At 40.4% G+C, this 26,194-nt stretch overlaps 1 protein-coding gene across 16 annotated transcripts in view; it reads right to left on the bottom strand.

Annotated features, from left to right (window-relative positions):
• Positions 1-26,194, bottom strand: part of RAPGEF1 (Rap guanine nucleotide exchange factor 1) — a 173,134-nt gene that overhangs the window by 85,556 nt on the left and 61,384 nt on the right. For 9 of the 16 annotated variants that reach the window (XM_058302157.2, XM_004468038.4, XM_058302155.2 and 6 more), the window contains exons 2-3: positions 1,748-1,887; positions 1,087-1,200 (exon numbers count right to left, since the gene is read on the bottom strand). In XM_058302157.2, the coding sequence (XP_058158140.1) occupies positions 1,087-1,200; positions 1,748-1,887 (254 nt within the window). The remainder of the gene's footprint in view (positions 1-1,086; positions 1,201-1,747; positions 1,888-26,194) is intronic. The other 7 variants (XM_058302158.2, XM_058302156.2, XM_004468039.5 and 4 more) reach the window with 1 other exon arrangement.

Genomic DNA, 26,194 nt, shown 5'->3' with positions numbered 1-26,194 from the left:
AAACAATTATTCAATTAAAGACTTTAAGAATTAAAACCTTTATATCCTCCATTTTAAACTAGAGTTTTAAGGTATTCTACTGATGAATATAAAAAACCAAAAATAAATGCACTGCCAATTCAAGAATTAAATGTTGATATAACAAGGCAGTGTTTGCCAGCAGCATTAAATCAATAGCCGTGACAATAGTTCTATTATGAATTATGCTGTGGATAATCACTAAAGGATTAAGGACCTATTTGTCTACAAAGTTTGTTTCTATCTTTTATTACTAAATTTAGTTTTATTTTTATGTACAGTTATGAGTTGGAGTTAATATCCAGGTTTGTAAGATATTCAAAAGTAAACTCTGGCTTTCATAAAGGGAAAATAAAGCATCACTTTATTTTCAGATTTTGATGTCAGGTGACCTATGTTTAAATCTTGGCTTCACCACTTTTTTGCTGTGTGACTTTGACCAGATATCTCTAATGCTTCAGTTTCCTTTCCTGCAAAGTAAGTTTCTACCTCCCAGGGTGGTTATGAAGATTAAGTAACAATACATATAAAGCAATTAGCATGGGGCTAAGAAAAGGCTCAATAAATGTTAGTGACAAAACAAAAGGTGTTCCAGTTCTGAATGCACTTGGTTATGTGGCAGCCTCACCAGGCTCCATGAATCTTGCTAGATATCTAAAGGGACACCTTGCACTCTGGAAGCCTTTCTCCATCTAAACTATTCAGATCATCTTAGCAATTCAAGCAAGAACAGCTGGTTTGGAGAACTGAGACTCACCCACTTCTTCGTCAAACCCACTGGAGCCAAACAGCACACCCAAACCAACCCTAGAAAGGATCCCCAAGCTTTATGGGGTTCTGAGCTCGTTTCAAAGACCACGGGGGCTTGGAGAAACTCTCACTTTTATCCAAGGCCTCTTGGTCTGTTTCCTGAACAATTAATATCCCACGGTCACCACCCAATTGAACACAACAGAGAATCAGCTCATAAAGATATTTCAATAGATTGTTTCCATCCCCCAAACCATGGAACTAGGATTCTGCAGTAGAAGGCAAGGCAAACCCAATTGTTCTTAATGTCACACTGACCTTCTGCCTTTGAGACCTGGAAGCCACAGCACTGGTGGACATAAATTCTACTGCCTGCTGCTCCAGATCCAAGGGAATAGGGTAGCCCTCTGGTAGAAATCTGTCTGTTGCCTCCTGGAAGAGAGGAAACCTGGATTCCTACAGAGCTTGAAATGGCCATTTTAGTCTGAAGGGAGGGGTTGATGAAAATCAACAGCTGTCTCAACATATCTGGCTTGACCTGCCCCATTGAGGTTACTAGTGCTTGAGGACATCTTTGGCTGGGTTTCAAGGGTTTTCTATATTTAAGAGAGCATGGGCCTTAAAGCCAAATGATAGATGATCTGGACATCACAAATTTCTCTATGTGTGTACGCCAGAGCAACTTGGGGATCTCTAAGGCAGGGAGGCAGCATCTTGGGGTGTGAACAAGACATGCTGAGCTGTTTTAAATGCCCAGAGGATGACACAGCTGAAAAATGAAAACTGTTTTTTACTCTGTTTGGACACTCACCATCCTAAAGGTTCATATTTCATGAGGGCACTGAACCATGGAAAGCTATGGAATAGGTGTTATGTACTGAAAGCTCAATTCCCAGGGAATGAACTTAAAAAGAGCACAAACTCATACTGCTGGAAGCAGGCAAAGGCCAGGAGAAAAAACTAGAGAGATGCAGCTTACTTTGTTCACAGGCTTCTCTGGAATCTTCACAGACACCTCAGCTGGTTTTCCCTTCTTTGATGGTGTTCTCTTGATTTTAGGTGAGTGGAATTTGTCCATCAGCTTCATGGTGAAGGAGGAGAGATGAGAACGCTGAGAGTCTGAAAACAAAGAGGGAATTGACTGTTAGAGGCTGCAGTGGGAAGAAGATGTGGTGCACTGACCTTTTGTGGAAACAAGCAATCTTCCCAAAGCAAATTTTCCCCCCAGTTATATTCAGGGTTTCAAAGGAAAGGAAATATGGATCCATTAAAACATTTCTGCTTATATGTCTCAATTTTTGCATCTTCCTTCTATGTTAGGTCATTCAGAGTTTTGAAAGTTGAAGACCGTCAAAATGGGTACGGAAAAGAACTTGCAAATATTTTCAGTTGTCCTTATAAAGTTTGGATGATGATCTAACAAATGTTCAACGGGACTGGCTAAGGAAAAAAAAACACCACAGGAGAATCACAGAAGCATAGGGTATAAGGACTAGAAAGGAAGGCCCTCATGAGTCAACCTCCTCATTTTTCAGTTGAGGGAACTGTAACAGGTAACAAATGCAAGGTCCTAGATTTGGAAGCAGAAATTCTATTGAGAAAGAACCAAGGTGTTCAAAATCCACTGGGCCATGGTAAAAAACTAAGCGATTTCCTGTTAAGATCAGGGACAAGACAAGTATGTCTGCTCTCACCACTGCTATTCAACATTGTACTGGAGGTTCTAGTCAGGACAGTAAGGAAAAAAAAAAAAAAAGAAATAAAAGATATTCAGATTGGAAAGGAGAAAGTTTAACTATTTGGAGATGAAAAGGCGAAAATGCCAAGCAATTCACTAAAAAATTATTAGAGGAAAGTGGATGTAGCTCAAATGATTGTGCTCCTACCTACCATGTGAGAGGTTCCGTGCGTGGTTCAATTCCTGATACCTCCTAAAGAAGACAGCAAACTGATGCAAAAGGCAGGCATGGCAAGCTGATACAACAAAATGATGCAACATGAGATGCAACAAGAAGAAAAACATAATGAGAGACACAACAAAACACAACAAAACATCCTGCTAAATAAATCTTTCTAAAGAGGATGAAGGATAGCAAGCTGGTGCAAAAGGCAGGCACTGTGAGCTGATAGGACAAGATGATGCAACAGAGACACAGGAAAAACAACAAATGACACAACAAAGCAGGGGACAGAGGTGGCTTAAGCGATTAGGCATCTCTCTTAAGCGATTAGGTGCCTCCCTCGCACCGTGGGAGGTCCTGGAAGAATCAGTGAAGATGAACAGACAAAGCAAGTGCAAAAAATGAGGGGGTGGAAAGACATAATAAAATAAATCTTAAAAAACACAAACTATTAGAATGAATAAACAAATTCAGTAAGGTTACAAGACTTTTGATTAATATACAAAAAATCAATTGTATTCCTCAATATAAGCAATGAACATTCTGAAAATGAAATAAGCAATTCCATTTACAATATTATCAAAACAAATAAAATAAACTTAAAGGAGATGCAAGAGTTGTACATTGAAAACTATCAAATATTGTTGAATGAAATTAAAGATGATCTTCTAAATAAATGGAAAAACATCTCATGTTCATGGATCGGAACTCTTCAAATTGTCAATGATAGCAATAGTTTCCAAACTGATCTATAGATTCAACGTAATACCACAAAATCCCACTTGCCTTTTTGTAGAAATTGGCCAAGTTGATCCTAAAAGCCATAGGAAAGTGAAAGGGACCCAGAAGAACCAAAAGAATCTTGCAAAAAGAACTAAACTGGAAGATTCATACTTCTAATTTTGAAACTTAATATAAAGTATTCAAGACAGCATGATACTTGCATAAGTATAGACATGTACATCAATGAAACAGAATTGAGAGTCCAGGAAAAAACACGTGTCTACAGCCAACTGATTTTTGACAAGGATGCCAAGACCATTCAATGGCAGGAAAAAACTTTTCAAAAGACAAGTATTGGTGAGGATACAGAGAAATTGGAATGCTTATCCACTGGTGTTAGGAATGTAAATGATGCAGCCCCTTAGGCAAATGGTCTAGTAGTTAGAGGAGGATTGTGGGAAGATGGTGGAGTAGGATGCTCCAGGAATCAGTTTTTCCACCAGAACAACTATTACACAGGCAGGAACTGTCTGAATCAACTATTTTGAAACATCAGAGTCCAGCAGCACACTGTAAAGCCTCCAGGGAAGGCTTAAAAATGTACAGAGTTTCTATTTTGGACGATGGAAAAGTTTTGGTAGTGGGTGGTAGTGATGGTAGCATAACATTATGAATGGAATTAACAGCACTGAATTATATATTATATGTTACTAACATAAACTTTTTTTTTTAACCAGTGGAACTGCACAACATAGTGAACCCTAAGTTAAACCATGATCTACAGTTAAAAGTACAATTATAAAAATGTGTTTTTATCAATTGTGACAAGTGTACCACACCAATGCAAGGTGTTAATAATAGGATGGTATATGGAAATCCTGTATTTTATGCATGATTGTTCTGTAAACTCATGACTTTTCTAATTAAAAAAAAAAAAAAGGTAGTTCCTTACAAGATTAAACATAGAATTACCATATGACCCAGCAATTCCTCTCTTAGGCATATACACAGGGAAATGAAAACATATGTTCACATGTCTTATACAGAGATATCATAGTAGCATTATTCATAATAGCCCCAAAGTGGAAACAACCCACAGGTCCGTCAACTGGTGAATGTGTACTCAAAATGCAGTATATTGGGAAGCGGACGTGGCTCTACTGATAGAGCGTCCAGCTACCATAGGAGGGTCCAGGGTTCAATTTCCAGTGCCTCCTGACCCGTGTGGTAAGCTGGCCCACGTGCAATGCTGTTGGTGCACAAGGAGTGCCCTTCCACACAGGGGCGCCCCCACAGAGGAATGCCCCACGCACAAGGAGCGCGCCCTGCAAGGAGAGCCACTCGGCGTGAAAAAAGCACAGCACACCCAGAAGTGGCACCACACACACACAGAGCTGTCACAGCAAGATGACGCAACAGAAAAAGAGACACCATTTTCCCAGTGCCACCCGATAATGCAAGCAGACACAGGAGAACACACAGTGAATGGACACAGAGAGCAGACAATGGGGGGGGGGAACAAGAAATAAAATAAATCTTTAAAACAAAAAAAATGCAGTATATTCATTTGATGGTATATTATTTAGCTGTAAAAAGGAATGAAGTACTGGTACATGCCACAACATGAATGAACCTTGAAAACATTATGCTAAGTGAAAGAAGCCAGTCACAAAAGACCACATATTATATGATTCCATTTATAGGAAATGTCCAGAATAGGAAAATCCACAGAAACAGAAAGTGGATTAGTGGTTGCCTAGGACTGGGGATAGGAGAGTTGGAGAATGATTAATAATGGGTGTGGCTTTTTTTAAAATTGCCCCCTTGTGGCTTTTTGCATGCTGTTGCTCTCTGTGTCCATTCGCTGTGTGTTCTGTATCTGTATTTTGGTGTTTTTTTTTTTCTTCATCTGTATTTCTTTTTATCTCCCCTCCCTCCTTGTGGCTTGCTTGCTGTCTGCTCTCTGCATCCATTCACTGAGCGCTCTTCTGTGTTTTTGCTTGTCTCCCTTTTTTTGTTGCGTTACCTTGCTGAGTCGGCTCTTGTGGTACCTACGGGCCAGGCGGCACTCCACAGCATGCAGGCTAGCCTGCCTTCACAAGGAGGCCCTGGGACATGAACCCAGGGTCTCCCGCATGGTAGATGGGAGTCCAACTGATTGAGCCACAGCCGCTTTCCTGGGTGTGGCATTTTGAAATTATTTTATGAATCCCAAAAACAGAAACATTATGTTTTGACCTAACCCATTCCTGTGGGTGTGAGACCCATTTGTCTGGATTATGCCAGTGGGGCATGATTCATGTTTAGTATCTGCTTTCTTGCTGGGTCTGATATAAAGAGAGACAGAGATTAAGAGGAAAAAAGGGAGGTGATGTATTTGATTCTTCAATATGAGAGAGAGGATTGCTTAAGCAAAAAGTCCCCAATAGGGTAGGCCCATGGAGCAGCTCAAGAGGAGATGAGTCTTAAGCCTGATGGTTTGCAGCTGAAATCAGGAAGAAAGTAGAATAGCTGAGCCTGAGAGAGTAAGCTGGGAGGGGAAGGCAGAGACCAGGCAGAGGTTGCCCGCCATCTTGTTTCAACATGTGGCAGCTTACTTGGGAGAGAAAGTACCTCTTACAGAGTCTTGAATTGCACTGTCCATGCCTTGGAGCTGTAAACATTTACCCCAAATAAACACCCTTTGTAAAAGCCAACACATTTCTGGTACTTTGCACTGGTAGCCCTTTGGCAAACTAATATAATGGGTATGTGGTTTCTTTTGGTGAAGGACAAAAGTATCCTAAAATTAGAATGTGGTAATGGTTGCACATATCTTTGAATATACTAAAAACATTGAATCGTAAACTTTAATTGGGTGAATTGCATGATATATGAATGTAGCAGTTTGATATGGTTATGAATTCCAAAAATAGATATTGGATTATGTTTGTAATCTGATCTGTACCTGGGTATGATTGAGTTATGATTAGGGCGTTGAGTCCCCACCCCTTGGTGGGTGAGAACTCACAGATAAAAGGCATGGCAAAGAAAAGAGTTGAGGGTTTCTGATGTTGCAGTTCTGATGTTGGAGTCTGATGCTGAAGACTTAAGCTGGAGCCCCGGGAAGTAAACTCAGAGAGGAAAGAGAAGCCAGCCCCAGGAAGAAAGGAATCTTGAACCCAGAGAAAAGCAAGCCTCAGGAACGTAGAACCCTCACAGATGTTGGCAGCCATCTTGCTCCAAATAGACTTTGGTGAGGGAATTAACTTATGCTTTATGGCCTGGTATCTGTAAGCTCCTACCCCAAATAAATACCTTTTATAAAAACCAACCAATTTCTAGTATTTTGCATCAGCACCCCTTTGGCTGACTAATACAATGAATTATAGCTCAATAAAGCTGTTTAAAAACAAAAAATAAAAAACATTGGGATATTCCTTCATCTCACATTTATCAAAGGACTTTCCAGAATCTGAAACCATCTTACTGATTGATTTATGTGTTTGTCTCCCTCACAAGAATGTAAGCACTCTGAAGACCATACCTCTCTTGCTCATACCTGTAACCCAAAGCTGACAATGGTATCTGGCCCATAGAAGATACTCGGTAAATGTTCATTCAAGGAATGAACAAATCAACTGACCAAAAAATATTTCCTCCCTCCAAAATAGTTTATTTTGGTAACATCAGAAATTCACAGAAAATACATGAAATTGATTGAAAACTAGAGAAGAAAACACTATCCTCTGCAATGGAAAGATACTTGTAGTTTTAAAAATAAAAGCACTTTAGTACTAAAATTTTAAAAAGCCCTCCAATAAATGCCATAGCACATTACAGTCCTGTCACTGGGTCTGCTATTGGTGAAGGTGCCTTAAGAGTGCCAAAGTTCAATTCCTATCTGTCCTTTGCAAATTATCTAGGAGCTGCCCATTGAACTCTGGACCAAAGGAAAAAGCCAAGTGTGATTATACTTCTTGAGATGGCTGATGTGATGTAGATTAAATGAGATACTGCACATGGAAGATGCAATAAAGTGCTTATGACAGCACCTGACACACAGTATATGCTCAATACAGAAGAGGGAATGTAACTATGATAAAGATGAAGAGCAAGGTTTATCAAAACTCTGAATTCTTTTCCCAATTGGCAATAGTTCATAATCAGGTTATGCTGCAGTACTAAACATTCAACTCACTATCCTGAGTACTGAGGACCTAACGAATAAAGACTCATTCTCCTCTTCCTTTCGAATTTAACTGAAAGTCTTAACTGGCTTTAAACCTGTTAATCTGCTTCCCTCTTTAGTTTAATTTGCCTCCTTCTGTATTGCTCTTATTGCTGTCCCCCATCTCACTCCTGAGGCTGCCCTCACAGTCCCTAAAAGACAGAGCATTCCTCACCAGACAGAGTTCCAAGACAGATGGAATATTAAAGCAATTTACCAAATGGTGTGACTTCTACAGGCAAAGGAAAGCAGACACAAAGAGGATGCCTACTGGAGGCAAGATGCAGTTTCTTTGGTTTGCTTTGGTGGTCAAAGTTTTCAGAGACAGGCTGGGTGAGCCAACTTCTTCTCCAACTGGCTGCTGCCCTGAATCAATGTACAAGTAGGCAAGGGGCTGAGGGGGCTGGCCAGATTCACAACTCCATGACCATGACTAGGACAAACTAGGGCAGGGGTTCTTAACCAAGGGTCCATGGAAAGATTTCAGGGGGTCCATGAGCTTGAATTGAAAATTTTTAAAAAAACATTATTCTAGTGGGAATGTTTTGGTGCAGGTGTGATATATTTACTAAATAATGCACAGTATAGTGTGGACTTAGTAAGGGGTCCATGGTTTTCACCTGACTGGCAAAGGAGTCCATGAAACAAAACAGATTAAGAACCCCTGAACTAGGGTAAGGCAAGTAATGTGCCACGGGTGCAGAATTTTTTTTTTTTAAGATTTATTTATTTATTTATTTAATTCCCCTCCCCTCCCCCGGTTGTCTGTTTTCTGTGTCTTTTTGCTGCGTCTTGTTTCTTTGTCCACTTCTGTTGTCGTCAGCGGCACGGGAAGTGTGGGCGGCGCCATTCCTCGGCAGGCTGCTCCCTCCTTCGCGCTGGGCGGCTCTCCTTATGGGTGCACTCCTTGCGCGTGGGGCTCCCCTACGCGGCGGATACCCCTGGGTGGCACGGCACTCCTTGCGCGCATCAGCACTGCGCATGGGCCAGCTCCACACGGGTCAAGGAGGCCCGGGGCTTGAACCGCGGGCCTCCCATGTGGTAGACGGACGCCCTAACCACTGGGCCAAAGTCCGTTTCCCACGGGTGCAGAATTTAAGGAGGCACCCACCCTTAGGTTTGTGCAAATGCAAGGCTGGCCCTGATCACGACCCAGGCATTGACCAAAGTTTCCACAGTCTGCGAGCAAACAGAGCCATGAGGTGTAATACAGCACTCGGTATCTACTTTGGCTCTGTCAGCCTTAGCCCAGGATTCTAGTCTGTCTTGGGACGCAGCTGGGAAACCACATAAGTATTCAAAGGCAGTGTCATGCCTATTAATAAATCTCTCTTCAGGGTATTTAACAGCCTTGGAATAGCCAGCTCTAGCACAAGACACAATAAATCAAACTGGAGAGAGAAGGTTCTTTGTAATGACAACCAACCTCCTCAAACTCTGGAAATTGAGGACTGCACTAACTAGGACATAGTTTGACTTGGGAAGCTGTTTGTCACCTTTTCCTTCAAACAATGGGTTAGTAATACAGGTTTCAGGTGATTCATGAGGTCACTCCTCTGATGCACAGTACTGAATGAAGCACTACAATGACCAATGGTAGCAGGGTGGAGATAAGTAACAGGTGGTATTTACATGAACGTTGTTAGGGTCATCTTGCCAGCAGCTCCCGACACACAAATTCCCCTTTCTTCCTTTTTTTATGTTCCCCACAAGTACCAATCATCTGGGGTAAAGTGCAAGACCAAAGAGAAGCTCCCACCCTACTGCCCAAATCTTAGATACCTTTTACTGACCAATCTCGTAGCATTCCCTGACTTCTCACACACAGGAAATTATACTTCAGGTTTTGTATATGAGTGTTTTTAGAGATTTTCTAGTACTAAAATTAAAACAAAATTTTGGAAGATTTCATGCATACATATATATAAAACTAAGAAAAATCAAATCAAATTCGTGTACCCACCAATCCCACAGAACATCCTTGCCCAAAAGCACTTTCTGTGGTGATGGAAATGTTTTCTGTCTTCACTGTCTAGCACAATAGCCACTTATGGCTTTTGAGCACTTGAAATGTGGCTAATGTGACTGAAGTACTGAATTTTCATTTAATTAATTTAAACTACCACATGTGGCTGGTGGCTACCATATTGGACAGCAAAGCTCTGTAAGTGGAACATTATCAATTCCATTTGGTGCCACCTAGTGTATCATATCTCTCACATCTCTCTTTTTCAATAATGGATAACCACTATTTTGATTTTTATGTTTTGTTATAGTTTACAGGCATTCACATATATGTATAGTTTAATCTATATTTGTAAACTTTAAATAAATGGCAGTATACTATAAGTATTCTTATGCTTTTGCTTTAATAATTCAATGGTAGGCATGGCATTTCACCACGCTGATACGTATATTAGTGCTTTCCTTTCTTGTGCTGTGGCATTTCATATATTCCATAATACCAGTTTCATTTATCCACTCTCTTGTGAGTGGATATTGGGTTGTTTCCAGCTTTTTGCTTTTATGAATAATGCTGCTGTGACCTCTCATACATGTCTCTTGGAATGCAAGCAGAAGAAATGCTAGATTATATGGTATATGCTCTATTTAATTTTATAGATATTGCCAAGTGATCCATCAAAGTGACTGTGCCATTTAATAGTCCCACTAGTAATGTAAGAGAGTTCCAGTTGCTCCACATCCTAACTGGCACCTAGGATTGTCAAACTTGTACTTTTTCATACAGCCATGCCTAACAAAAGGAAGCAAAAACTCTGAATATCCCTCACATGGAAATACCATAAGTTTGTGTATCTTATTGTGATCTATCAAATCTGTGAGCGCAATCTTAAAGGCCAATGATAACTTAAGAAAGAAAACAAAGCCAAGCTATTATTGCTCAGTATGGCATTTACGCCAAGAAAGTTCAGAAATCCCAATGACTAATCTAGTGGTCATTTCTTCAGAAGAAAGAGTAGCTTACATGGCCTCACAAAATTTTTCTATATAAATACCTGTGATGTTACTAACAGCAGGCACTTTCTTGGGCAACCAGCACAGGCTGCAGATCTGGCTATCAAATGAATGTCCTTCTCTACAGAGAGAGAAAAGGATGGGCTGGAGAAAGACACATGAAGCCTGCTCATGGAATCTTGTCTCGACAAAAACCAAAACAGAGCAAAAATACACCAAAGCCAAAAAAATTTATTTCAAAGAAGTGTGCGAGGGGCCAATATGTCATTCCTGAATTTTCACCTTATCCCACAGCCAGGCCTAACAATGGTTCCTGCCTATTACTGACAAACATAGGTATCAACGGGCCTTCTTTCAAACGTCACTTGTAGCAGCAGCTGGGATTGCGGAACGGTGGTTTCTGTCAGGGCTGAATTTCTCAGGAATGGGGAGTAAGGAATGGGGGTGAGGGGAAGAGAAAAACTAATCATCAACCATACAAGAGACCACAAAGTCAAGGTCATAGTAGAAAACACTTCAAAGTCAGTTCCAAAATTACTGCAGCCTATCTTGAGAAACATTGTGGCTATTCATTTCTCTTTACAGCATACTGGGCTCAGAATTTTAGCACTGTAAAGGACATAGTGATCACTTAAACTATATTGTAGGAATGAGTAAAAAGGACAACCAGAATGGAAAAGAGACTTGGGGACATTAGAGAGAAATTTTTAAAATCAAGGATTTATGATTTGTAAAAAGTTTTGTTTAATTCTCTAGGTTTTGTAGAATACAATACAAAGAGAATAAGGTAAGTGGGTCATGAGCACAATAGGTAAGCACATAGGCTTTGGAGCTGGTGGTCTGTGTTGGCCACTTGGATAAACTTTCACCTCTGAGCCTCATTTTCCTCACCTATAAAACAAGTGTAACTACGGGATCTACCTCCGAGGGTTCTTTCTGAGGATTAAGCATTATCCTATGTGTAAAGCATTTAGCTAAGGGCCCAATATACAGCAAATGCTAAGTCAATAGCAGCTATTATTTGTTATTTGATAACATCACCAGGCCTCTGCCAACACTTAATACGGCAAAAGCTAAAAATAATCCAAATCAGTAGAGTCTAAAGTAACCTGTTGTTTCATTTTCCCAACATTTTCCACATTAAAAAGAGCCTCTGTCTTAATATAGAACTATTCATGTTAAAACAAAGGAAAAACAATATTTGGAGGTTTGCAATACCAAAGGTTTTTGTGACATGAAAATCTGCTAATATTACCCATTTGTTCAGGAAGTCTGCTGATAATTACTACACCACTGATGAGGGTGCTGATGAGACTACTAGACATACCTTATTTTTCTTTTTCAGCAACGAAAGTAAAACAAGCTGATTATAAAAATCCAAGCACTGCAAAAGTATGTAACATAGAAACTGAAAACCCCTCATAATTCCACATATGGCAGGGCTGAAATAATTTTTTGTGATTTGCTTGTTTTTAAATTTACTACATTGTGGGCAGTTTTCCACGTGAGTACTGAATAATGTTCTGCTTAAAGGCAAACCACAATATACTTGACCAGGCAGGGGACTTGGCCCAGTGGTTAGGGCGTCCATCTACTACATGGGAGGTCCGCGGTTCAAACCCTGGGCCTCCTTGACCCGTGTGCAGCTGGCCCATGTGCAGTGCTGATGCGCGCAAGGAGTGCCGTGCCACGCAGGGGTGTCCCTGCGTAGGGGAGCCCTACACGAAAGGAGTGCGCACTGTAAGGAGAGCCGCCCAGCGCAAAAGAAGACTGCCCATTAATGGCCCCCCACACACGGAGAGCTGACACAACAAGATGACAAAACAAAAAGAAACGCAGATTCCCATGCCCGCTGACAACAACAGAAGCGGATAAAGAAGACAAAGCAGCAAACAGACACAGAGAACAGACAACCGGGGTGGGGTGGGGCGGGGTGAGGGGAGGAAGGGGAGAGAAATAAATAAATCTTTAAAAAACAAAACAACAATATACTTGACCAGTCTTCTAAATGAATGGTTTCTAACTTTTGCCATTCAAACAATGGCTATTGCTCATGCACGTAACTCCATGCATTTGCATAATGACACAGATTCCTAGAAATAAAATTGTTAGGTCAAAGGGTCTGAGCATCAAAAATATGATGACTGTCCAACTGTCCTTGTACTGAGCTGCTTGCAGGCTAACAGTGACTGTGCTACAGAGAGTGAGGCTTCTTTTGGTCAGAAGCAGGAAGAGATGTGGTACAGGGAAGAGGTGAAACCTGCTGTGCTCCTACTAACTGCTGAAGAAACCAAGCTTCACAGATTTGGGCTCAATTCTGACAACTGAGCCACTATTTTCATTTTACTTGTATAACAGGAGAAGATTAAAAGCAGCTCAGAAATGAACAGGTACTTCACAAAAAGTATCCAAATGGCCCATACACATATGTCAAAGTGCTCAATTTCGTTTGCCACCAGGACACAAGTAAAACCATAAAGAAATACCACTACACACACACCCGAATGGATACAATTTTTCAAAAGTGAACACTAAGTGTTGGCAAGAATGAAGAGCAAGCGGAACTCTCCATATGGTGCTGCTGTGAGTGTGAATTGGTACAATCACTTTGGAAATGTGACAGCTATTTATGAAAGCTGAATATGAGCTTATCTTATAGCCCAATAATTCCTCTTCTAGGTAATATACCCAAAAGAAATGTTTACATGTTTAAAAGACATGAAGCAAAATACTGAAAGGAGCATGTTGACAGCACACTGGATAAAATGCACCACATTCATCTAGTGGAATAGTATGCAGCAATGAGAATAAACAATCTATACCTACACACAACAATATGGATGAATATCACAACTGCAGAAAAAGTTGTAAATAAAAAAGTACATTTTGTACAATTTCATTTACATAAAATATACAAGCAGACAATAATGTATTTATCTATTCCTGATTTCAGAAATCAGAATAGCAGTTAAAGTTGGGGGTGAGCTTCTGGGGTGTAGTTATGTTCTGTTTCTTCATCTGGGAGTTAGTTACATTGTACAAATTCTGCAAACTGCACACTTACATATACTTTTCTGATATATGGTATATTTTAACAAAAAGTTGAAATAAATTAGACAGAAAGGTCTAAGGTTCTTCTAAAAAAGAGGCCACATAATTTTTACATGGGCCTGATGAATACAGTTCATTTATAACTTAAGAAACTCCCATTCCCTGAAAGAAACAAATGCACTTAATTCTGAATATTCCAGAATGAAAATCTTCCCAAAGAACTCTGCATTGAACATCTCAGGACGAGACTATGGATATCTCAAGAAATTTTTTACTTCAACTTTGTAAAAATAATAAAAGACAGAGCCTGCATAAATGTAAATATTCTTTATGATCTTAAGTCACCATCAAATAAATGTTTCTAATCTTCTCTCTCTTTTTGTATAGAAAATTCTAATAGCTTAATGTAAATACAATTGCATCCTATAATTTCTTGTATTTTAAACCAAGGATGAAACAGAATGTATTTTAGAAATTTTTTTCTATTATCTTTTTTTAAAAGATACATAGATCACACAAAATGTTACATTAAAAAATATAAGAGGTTCTCATATACCCTACTCCCCACCCCCCCACTCCTCCCACATCAACAACCTCTTACATCAGTGTGGCATATTCATTGCATTTGATGAATACATTTTGGAGCACTGCTATACTGCATGGATTATAGTTTATATTGTAGTCTACACTCTCTTCCAGTCCATTGGGTCCAGTGGGTTATGGCAGGATAAATAATTATCTGTCCTCACCTACTTCATCCCCTACTTATTATATGCCTGGGGAGACTCCCAAAACTCTGTACAATTGACTGTGTGATCCTGAGTTACTTAACCTCTATAAGCCTCAGGGAAAATGAAAATAATAACAATAATAGTACTTACTGTATGAGGTTGGTCTGAAAATTTAAAATATTCACTCAATAAATATTTGAGTACCTCATTTGTGCCAGGTCCTAACTGGTAGCGAGGGACCCTGAACAATTTTCTTCTCTCTCCTCCATCAACAGGTTTCCTTCTGCCTGAATCATTACACATCATCATATACATAAGGTATAATTCTCCCATCTTAAAAACCCAAGTCCTTTTAACGCCATGGTCTCCTCCAGCTACTCCCACATTTATGTTTCCCTAAATAGCAAAACTCACTGAAAGACTTGGTTATACTTTCTGTCTACAATTTCTTTCCTCTTATTCTTTATTTCCTCTCAACATTTTATTATGAAAAATTTCAAACCTATAGAAAAGTTGAAAGAATATTATTAAACATTCACATACCCTTCACCTAATTAGATTCACCAATTGTTAATATTCTGCCACATTTGCTTTCCTTCTCTCCTCTCTCTCATGAACAAACATTATTTTTCTTGATCAAACAATTTGAAAGTTAGGACATTATAAAACTACTTCTCTAAATACTACCACCTGCCTCTCCTAAGAACAAGGGCATTCTCTTACAAAAATAATTGCAATGTCATTATCACATACAATATATTTAACACTGACACAACATTTGTACCATAATCAAATTCCCCAATTGTCCCAAAAATGCTCTTTATAGCATTTGTGGATCCGAGATCCAATCAAGGATCATACGTGTCTCCCCAAATCTCCTTTAATCTAGTTTGGAGCAGGGGCTGGGGTGAGGGGTGGCAAAGAAATGTCTTTCAGACATTGACATATATTTGAAGAGTCCAGGCTAGCTGTTTTGTAGAATGCCACACAAATTGACTTTGTCTGATTGTTCTTCCATTATTAGATTCAAGTAAAACATGTTTGGTAAGAATAATACTTGGGTGATGATATGTCCTTTTCACTGTATTATATCAATTGATTCCATCATTAATAGGCTAATTTTGATCATTTGGTTAAGGTGCTATCCATACTATAATGATTACCTTTTTCCCTCTGTAATGAATAAGTAATCTGTAATGCAATTTGAGACTGTGTAAATATCCTGTTCCCTAACAAATTTTCATCTAATGGTTTTGGCATCTATTGATCACTGGTATTCCATACCTGCATCTTTCTTTATTGGTGGTTGCAAATTGGCGATTTTCTCATTCTACCATTCCTTCTACATTTATTGGTTGGCTTTTTTTTTTTTTTTAAGATTTATTTACCTTCCTCCTCCCTCACCCAGTGGTGCTCTCTACTGTCTGCTCATTGTTTGTTCACCTTCTGCAGGAGGCACTGGGCACCAAACCCAGGATATTCCACCTGGGAGGCAAGTGCCCAATCGCCTGGGCCACATCCACTCCCCTCGGCCTGCACTGTCTGCTGGCTTAGTGCATGTACTTGTTTAGGTATCTGTGGCATGTAGCTTGTTGCAGTGGGTGTGGTATCTATCTCTTTATGGTGGGTGCGGCATCAGTTTGTCGTCTTTAGGAGGCACCAGGACCCGAATCCGGGACCTCCCATATGGTAGGCTGGTGCCCAACTGGTTGAGCCACATCTGCTTCCTTGGCATTGTTTTATAGATAAGAACTCCCCTCCCCCAAACCCCACTTTAAAAAAAAAAATCACTGTGGACTTGGGTGTTCACATTTTATGCAATGTGTTATAATCCATTATCATCATTTCTTTTAATGTTCAAATTGTCCCAAACTTGGCCAGACTGAGCTCTTTCACACAAACCCCAGTATCCTCGACATATCCCCATCAGTCTTTGAGCACTCCCTTTTTTTATAGTATAAAAGATGCTCCAGAATCATCTGTACTTCCCCTACCCCATTTCTCCAAGGAAATTGGCCTGGAATCATCCTGGAATCAGCCATTTCTTTAATGAACTCTGGGAATGGTATTTGGAAACCAAGATCTGCACATTGATGTGCTCACTGCCATTGGGATGTCACTGTCTCCATACCCTTTCAGTGGACATAAATAAATTCATAAATTTTGTCTCTCTCTCTCTACATATATTTTAATCATAAGTTCATACTGATACTTCCCATTCCAACTCAACATCACAGGATTCTTCCTTTCATTGATTCACTATTTGTATTTCCCCTCTCCCACAGCGAGAACTCTGGTTCCCAAGAACATTAATACATCTTTACCTACTCATTTGCTTTATCCTACAATAAACACAAATACCACTATCAACAACAAACAAACAAAGTTAAACTCAAGATTTCTTAGCTGTTATTTTTTCCCTTAGAATATATGCCATAAAGAGTATAGTCCAAATACTGTGCTCAAAATTTATTGAAATTAACTTCTTAAAAATGTGGGTTATATTATTTTAAATATATTTAGGCTCAATTGTTTCTAATGATATTCAATTTCAGGAAATTTTTAAAAAGGGATTTTTGAATTTGTAAAACATTTATACAGTTCAAAAGTTCAAAAACTATAATTGTTTTTATTTGCCTTTCTTTCTGCAGAAATGACATATTCATCTTTTTTTACTCTTCTTTCTTATACATATGACATTTGACACCCAAAAGATTCTTTTTTTAAAAAGATTTATTTTTTTCTCTCCCCTCCCCCCTGCCCCAGCCCCAGTTGTCTGTTTTCTGTGTCCATTTGCTGTGTGTTCTTTGTCTGCTTCTGTTGTTGTCAGCGGCATGGGAATCTGTGTCTCTTTTGGTTGCGTCATCTTGCTGCATCAGCTCTCCATGTGTGTGGCACTATTCCTGGGCAGGCTGAACTTTCTTTTGCGTTGGGCGGCTCTCCTTACGGGGCACACTCCCATGCATGGGGCTCCCCTACATGGGGGGCACCCCTGCATGGCACGGCACTCCCTACGTGCATCAGCAGTGTGCATGGGCCAGCTCCACAAGGGTCAAGGAGGTCTGGGGTTTGAACCGTGGACCTCCCACGTGGTAGACAGACGCCCCATCCATTGGGCCCAGTTCACTTCCCCCAAAAGATTCTTAATTAAGCAATGAGATATAAGATTTCAGTGAAGGAGAAAGATGAAGGCTGAAGGTCTATATTTGGAGGTGGCAGGATATAGATGACACATAAAGCTGCGAGACTAGATGAGATTCCCTGGGGGAAATTTATTGCAGAGAGGCATCCTTCTACATGCATGCCCTTGGTTATGCCCTTGGATGTCTAATAGGCAGCTCAAACTCAACAAGTCCAAAACAATATTCTTGATATTCTCTCTCCTAGATCTGCTTCTACCATCATCTTTATCATTTTGGGTAAATAGAAAATGTCACCCTTCAAGTCACTCAGGTTGAAATTCTTGACTCCACTCTTTCTCCAATGTCCGTCATTCAATCCTGCAGCAAATTCTGTTAGTTCTACCCTAACAAAATATTCAGAATCTCACTACTTCTCATCATCTATACACTACTGCCCTGTCCCCAGCCATCATCATTTCTCACCTGGATCACTGAACAGCCTTCCAACTGGTTCCCTGCTCCTTGCCCTTGTATAGCCTATTTTCAACCTAGCAACTGGAATGATCCTTGTAAAAGGTAAGTCAGTTATGTCACCTTTAATCTAAAAAAACAATGGCTTTTCAACTCACTCAGAGTAAGAAGCAAAGTCCTTCAGTGTTCTACAACGTCCTACATGATTTTCACCCTGCTGTGTGCCACCTCTAACTTTCAGTGGCATTATTCACATAAAGTTTTGGAAGTAAATCTGTCCACAGGAAACCTGCTTTCTGATGTCTTCCCACATAAGAAGCCCTGACAAGTACAAAGTTGCTATTACTGGGTGGTTAATCTAATTCTGGGATTCAATATTAGGAAATTCATTTGGCAATTACAGCAAGCTTTGTCTTTCAAACAAGATTTTATCAGAAATAAAGGTAACATTTTGGTCCCTGTCTATCTTATTGTCTTTTTCAACTTACAAAATCCAGGGAGAGAAGAGTTGTTCTATTTATTGGCTCCTTGAAACTCCAACAAGGATCAAGTCTTGTTCATCTTCAAATCTGGCACTTAGCCCAATAACTGACACGCAATGTAAATAAGTAAATAAATAAATAAATGCTCGTTAGAGAACACACAGACAAAAGAATAAATGAATAAACTCTAACAACAACCTTTACATTCAACCTACATTGGAGGGCAATATCTGATTCAGAGATCTAGACAGGATGGTTTATAAAGATTTTTTGTATAGTACCCTAAGGAGTGCCAGCACTTGATGATTGGGAGGTGGCTCAATAAGAAACTTCTTTTGGTATGATGCTTCACTTTTGGTAACTTGGTTTAACAGATGGTTTGCTGTTCAAGCTGCTTCAGGAAAAAGGTAAGGGAAAACTGTACCATTCACTCTCCTCCTCTAGGTCTCTAGAGGACAGTGGACTCTCTGGGCTAGTCCTCTTCAATTGAAATATAATGTGAGACACATATATAATTTTAAAATATATTTAATTAACCCAATTTACCCAAAATGCTATCACTTCAATATGTAATTAATATAAAACTATTGTTTTACATTATTTTTCTTTCATACATTTTTTTCTTTTATACAAACTCTTCAAAATCTTATGTGTATTTTACACTTTCAGCACATCCCAACTGGACTTGCCACATTTCAAGTGACACTGTTCTTGACAGTGCAGTTCTAGATCCTAAGGATTGCTGGCTCTCACCCTTAGTGTGGAAGAAGGTTGAAACTGCCAATATCATTGCCTTTAGCTGAGTTTGATTTGACAGAGCCAAGGCTGTACCACTGATGTCTTTAAGTCTACTCACTTCACCCCAAGTCCTCATGTGTGGGGAGATGGACAATACAGGCAGGGCTACTCACTCTGAGAGTTCCAAGCTACGAAACCCACAACCACTTCCTACATAGAAGGACTAGATGATCTCATTCTAAACAATACCAGTTGCAGGGACAAAGAATGTCTGGCAATGGACTAAAGAAACTTCACTATGGAGGTGGAATGCAGAATAGAGGAGGCAATCTTTGTTTTGAGGAAAGAAATTTCTGATAATCATACCTTCTAACAATACAAATTTCTTTCTTTGGAGGCAACAACCATGGACATACATGATGGCATACTCTCCTGTCCTACTGCTATGACATATGGGCAAAAAAAGTAGTGACACTGATCTCCACACATGGCCTGAGACAATCCCATCCTACCTGCTACTGTGATATAAATGAAATCCCCTCAATGTATATAACTCCAGATATGTTAACCTCCCTGTGCCTCACTTTTCTCATCTGTAAAATGGGAATAATTATATTTACCTCACTGGGTTATTGTGAGGACTTGAAAAAATATTCAATGCAAAGCACACTTAGCACAGCTCTTGGTAAATATTCAGTAAAATTTATCTATTGCTATACAAATGTTTCTGAGATATACTCCTCTTTTTGATAAATGTTACCATTTTGAGTGGGCAGTCATTATTTTTAAAAATACAGTAGGATTTAAAAATAGAGGAAAATCTCAATAACTAAGGAATCTGAGAGGACTTAAAAGCCACAGCCTCCATAAATTCTCCCATTCTATTTAACATCAAGTAAACTTTTGAGGGTGAACAAAGCATGAAGATGATCTCCTGGGGAGCCACCCCATTCCATGCATTTGTCAGAGATGGCTCCGAATAAATTTGGATCAAGAGTTTTCCCAAGACTTACCCCTATTATAAAACAGTGATAAAATAACAAACATTCCCATTAAGGGATGAAATGAGACCCTCTGGGATTGATAGCCGATTCTCTCTTGGATCCCAATCAAATAGCTAACTCAGCAGCTATTGTTCTTAAACATGCCATTATAATGTTCCCCACATATTATCCCTAATCCTCACAGTAACACTAGAAACGAAGTATAATTATGACCATTTGACAGATAAGGAAACAAGACTCAGAGACGTCAAGTACCTTGACTATGGTAATAGTTTAAGCCTACCACCTGTTGCCGGAGGGCTCTGGGTTCTGGGCTGCTTCTAAGTCCTTGGCTATATCGCATGAAAGAATTTAAGGATATGCCATAGGGTAGGCAAGGGAGTAGAGTTTATTAAGAAACAAGAAAAGAGATAAGTACATAACCCGAGACATGGATTGTGGGCATACTACAGGATGAGTCACATGTGTGGGACCCCAGATTAGGCCTTTTTAAGAACTTTCCTCTCCCTCTTCCTAATACTGGGGAGCGACCCAGCCGTTTTCTGTTCTGATTGGTTGTCCCACCTGTTAACTCTCAAGGGGGCCAACAGTGAGAATTTTTGTCTGGAGTTATCCAGGGCTTCCCTTGATGCTGGAAAGAGTTCCAAATGGGAACTCATGGCCAGGGTCTAGGTAGGGTCTTTCCAGTTTTGTCCTTAATAACAGGGTTCCAGGAGGGGGCTCACAGTCATGTTCTCTGTGTCTTTGTATCTTCCCTTTTTCCTATCCTAATCTGCCTCATCCCCACAATTTTACAAAAAAGGTAACTGAAGCCCTAACAAGTAAAGTGAACCAATGTATTCCAAGGGTGGCCTACTCCCAAGGTAGCATTTCTTTTCCATTACTGTTTGGAATTGACCTAAAGATTCTTAAAACAACAGACACAGACTTCCAGAAATATGAGAGAGAGAGAAAGTGGCCAGGGCCAGAGCACATCAAATCTTTTAGAGTCTGGGAAGGATCCCTGATAAAACAGGAAGCAGAGTCTATGCTAACCTTTGTCCTTTAGGTGGAGTTGTTTGGAACAGCCTCTGTCCCTCAGAAGAACTTGTATATTAGGAGAGTTGCCAGGCCCAGGAGGGAAAGGTGGAAACAGCCGTCATTTTAGTATTCAAACAATGCTACTACAGAGTGGCAGGAGTTTATTCTTTAGTATCATGTCACCAGGAAAGGCAGCCCTTCTGGAGGCAGGAGGGCCTGTTTACTGTGGCCCAGGCCAGTGATGGAACACAAATGCATTCCCAGAGAGGTGGAGGCTTTGGCAGTGACTGTCCTGCCTCTGCTGGGACCCAGAGACCTCAGTGGGTCTTCCAAGGAAAAAGAACATTTTCATTTGTCTGTGAGCACATATTCATTTGTTTATTTCCCAGGCAAAAGGGGAAGGAGCTGGGAGTCACAATCACCAGCCTCTTGGGACACTTCAGAAAAAGTTCACTGGGGAGAGAAAGAACCAAGTGGGAGGGACAGGGGTCACTTATGAAGGCCCCTCCCTTCTCAATCACCTCAGAGAAACAGACTGCATCAAATAATATAGGGAAGACCTGCAATGTGTCCTCACTATTCGTCCATTCATTCTTTCATTCCATAAATAGTTATGTGTCAAGTACTTGCAAAGTGTTAGAATGAGAGAGTTGAGCAAGCAAGAAATCTGATCAGGGAGACTATCAGGAAAGTCCTCAGTACAATACAGAGTAAGTAGTCTTGGGATTGAGACGTGCCCAGTGAATGCAGAGGATTTTCAGTCCTCATAGTCCCTGCTCAGAAGAAAGATAGTTCCCAGGCAAGAAAGCAGCACCAATGAAAGTGCTTCAGGATCCCTGAAGGAAAACCCAGGCTGCCCCTCAGAGCAGCTCCAGGCTTTGAACATTTCATAGGGGATAGATGAAAGGCCTCAGAGTGATCTAATAGGAACCGGCTTGGTAAAGGCTTCAGAAATATATGAGGAAACCAAGAGATGTGAAAATGACCACTTCTCCAAAGGAACATTTCTGGCTCCCTGACTTGGGAGTGAAAGAGAGACAGCCCTTATCTTTACCCACCTGGAAAGAAAACAAAACAAAACATTCTGCTTTACATTCAAAATCAAATGATCATCAATCCTGGTCTCTCCATGGTTATACTGTGGTTTATCTGCTCTATGAGAGACTCTGCCCTGGTCCAGTTGCCAAGTGAGCAGTGAGGCTCTCAGTTTCCTATTGGGTTAGAGCATGAAAAGATCTCTGAGTCTAGTTAAAAATGAAACTGAGACCCTAGGAACTGATTTACCCCCAGCCTAGGACTTGGGCCTATTGAGCAAAACTAGCCCAAAGCTCCTTCCTCAATAAGTGACTGAAAAAAACATCAACCAGTCTCCCACAATAATTTTCTTCTCCTCATGAGACAACTCCAACATAGTAAGCAAAAGTGCATGTTGGGCCAAAATAAAAGAAAGCCAGATCTGGTGCTGGTGCCATCTACCTACCATCTGCTTGCAAATTACTTACAGCCACAGATGGTATAACCACCCACCAGAGAGAGACTCCCAAAGTCTCTCAGAATTCTAGGACTAAAATCTGAAGTCATGCTGGTTTAGACTAACTCAGAATTTCACTGGCTTATAGCTCCACATTCAAAATTCAATCTAATTCACCAAGTTAGATGTATTGGTGGCGTCACTGTTGTCAATCCCCGCCCCTCGGCCAAGGCATGGTATTAAGGCACTGAGTAACACACAGCCCTGCCCTTATGGAGTTGCGGGAAGTAGCAACAACAATACAGTAATAACTAAGACTATTTCTTGCACAGTAAGTGCCACCACCTCCCAGGCACTTTACAGGTCTTATTTTACTGAATCCTCATGACCCTAAAGGCAGGTATCAACATCTTCACTTTACAGATGAGAAAACTGAGGCTGACAAGTGACAGACCCTGTTCTGCTTCACACACAAGCCATGCAGCTTCCCAAGTTAGTAGTGGGGAGAGTGAACAAGTACCCTAAAGATGGCTCAAATACAGCAGAATAGTTCAGAGGAGGGAGGACTTGTGCCGTCCTATTTTGTCCTTAGAGGAATTTTCTTATTTCCTTTGGGTCAGTGTTTGGTGCCACTTCAGAAGACACTTTACATCAAGCTAGCTTCTTCTAAGTCCAGGGCATTGTGTTCAGCTCTGACCCTTTCCCTGTGCTGGCTTTTTGACTCAGACTGCACATATTGATGTAGGCCTCCTCTTCCTCTTTTTAAAACCAAAGCATAGCAAATATGCCATTTATTAGATGCATTTACAACTTTGTTCATTAGGGAAGCAAGTCACCACAAGAGTAGAAGAAAAGACGTTCAGGCCAGTACTGCATGTAAGTGATTCACACCCTTTTGGGAAAGTCTAAGACCAAGATGGCTCTTAGACTTTCAATGCTGTAAATGATGGCTCATTTACAGCAACAGCATGTCAAAGACATACTGTGTCCTTGCTGTGCTAGCATCTGGTGCTATTCTTAATGGTGAAATTTTAGGGAAAGTCTCTTGGCCTAAGGGGGAGATGTCAAAGTTATACACTGGCTCTCTCACTTGGGAGGTGGGATAAGGATCGAACCAAGATGCCATTTTTAAACAACCCAAAGAGCAAAGGATTGGTGAAGAATACATATTTCCGTGAAGGCTGGAGTTGTCAAAGTTTGGCTAGAAAGCAGGGAGGGGGATCTTGCAAAGTCAGAAATGCCTTTCTGTTCTCTTTCAACTTATATCTTTATAGACTGTTATGAAAAACTATATGGTCTCACGAAACTGATTAAAAAGGCTCATCTCTGATGTGTTTTTAAAAGATAGTACTTCAGTGGCAGCAATCCACTTTCCTGCATCTTGGACTCAGTGAGATAACATTCCTCTCACTCCAAATTATCTTTCTCCTTTAGAACTCTTCAAAAACCCATCCCCATTAGGGGCGTGCCTTTCGGAAAAATCCAGAGAGCAATCCAACTGGAACAATTTAGTTGCTTCATTCTAGAATCCTCAGATCAGGAAACTGCTTTTTTTTTTTGAGAAAGAACCTCATTTTCCATTGTTCTCCCCCAGCAACTGTATCCTTTATGTTTTCTAGACTTGAAATTCCCTTTTAAAAGACAAAATCTTCCCATAGTAGGCAGCCTCCTGATGTTTGTCTGAAGACCCACTTCTCAGCACACGAGGAGGTAGAATAAGCAGACTGCGCACTGGAGAAGTGAAGGCTGAGACTTGTCTTCTAAAAGTCCTTTGGAATCAGAAAGCACTTTCCCATTGAAACAATGTTAAAAACTGAGTTCATGACCTAGGCCAGCTCAAACAATTGAGCAGACGTTGCCTGAGTACCTTTTTATTGGCCAGATGATGGACATTTGGTGCTACAAAGGTTGAACACAAATTTACGTACTGCCCTCAAGTGGTTTATGAGCTAACACAGAGCAAGAATACACAGCAGAGCAAGTTAAATGCTGAACACAAAGGGTTTACTTTTTGAGAGATCCAGGAAAATCTCATGAAGGAAACATTTAAGCTGGGCCTACTGGCCCTGTAGGACCTGACTGAAAAACGAGATGGGAGGGGGTTGATTTGAGTGAAAAAAAAATTGCATCCCTGAGAGAACAGAGTGAGTGAGCCATTCCCATTCCTAACATTTCCTAAAGGTCACAACCCTTTAGATCTCAAAATCAACATCGTGGATTAAAACATGAAACAGAATGGAAATATCAGAGCACATCATGTGTAGTATGGCTAACCACTGTTTCACAAAACTTATTTCAGTTACAGTCAACTTGAAACCCTGAAGATCCTTCTCCCTGGGGAGAAGTGTGGGCTGGAGAAACTCTCTTGCTGGGACAGTGAGGAGCAACTATAGGTAAAGTGTCATGTAGGGTCAGTCAAGACAGCAAATTTAGTCTTTAAGGAAAAGTCACAGGACACTGGCTGAGCTTCCTGGCCTGGGTCTGGAGGCTAAGGCTCGTGCACAGGTGGCAAAGGCAACATGTAAGATATTTCTGAGAGGAAGAATTAGCTAACCTACACATTTGTGGCTTTCAACTTTTGACTGAAAATCACAGTAAAAAATGTATTTTACATTGAAACCAATTAAGCAAAGTATATTAAAAAAATGAAGAGATTTTAAACTCTTCATTTTTCAATCCATTGAACTGATTTTTATCACCAAATACTGTCTTAATACTACCCTCAATTGAGGGTGAAGAGAAGGGGAAGGTGCTGTATCGTAAGAGGACAGCATCACCTGGGAGCTGATGAGAACGGGAGTTCTCCAGCTCCATTCCAGACCTAGTAAAAAGGGGTCTCTGGGGAAGTAGCCCAGGAACTTGGGTTTTAATAAGTCTTCCAGATGACTTGGCAGCATGCTCAAGTTTGAGAATCGCTGCTTTAGAAGATAAAAATCGAGAGGAAAGCAGTAAAGCTGTTAAGGAATCACAAATCTCGGGATAAAGACAGGGATGAGCTGATTGCAAACCAAGCAGAACCAATGGTGCACATATAAGTGACATACTGGTGGGATCCCTTGACTTTGACAGCAGGGGAAGTTCTAATCTCATCTCAGATTGAAACAGTCCTCAGGATAAGCCCCTCCTGATGGAGAAACAGACTTGTAAATGCAATGCCTCAGAACAGGAAACACTAAAATGACTCCTTAGTTAGTGCCAGTATTAGCACAGACATGGAGCTGTGGGGGAAGGGGATGGCTGCTTTCTCAGGGGCGGAATCCCAACTAACCAGTACCCAAGCAAAGAAATTAGGCTGAACTAGGTGTCTTCTAGTACAGGAACTGATGAAACAAGTGACTGTCAATCATTTTCTCTTCATTCTGCCTAATGACTTTTTTGTCTATATTCAGCTGTAGCTGGCACCTTTGTGCCAGAACAAAATGTGGTTTTTGTTCTTGAGTAACTGCTGTAAGGCAGTGATTATAGAAAGGCAGGTCAGAATAACAGGGTGTCTAGGATGAAAAGGCATATACAAAACAACTGTACA

This window comes from Dasypus novemcinctus, chromosome 8, assembly GCF_030445035.2.
Source record: "Dasypus novemcinctus isolate mDasNov1 chromosome 8, mDasNov1.1.hap2, whole genome shotgun sequence".
Lineage (NCBI taxonomy): Eukaryota > Metazoa > Chordata > Mammalia > Cingulata > Dasypodidae > Dasypus > Dasypus novemcinctus.
The sequence above is the reverse complement of the archived record's forward strand: the minus strand, read 5'-3'. Positions and strand labels throughout refer to the sequence as shown.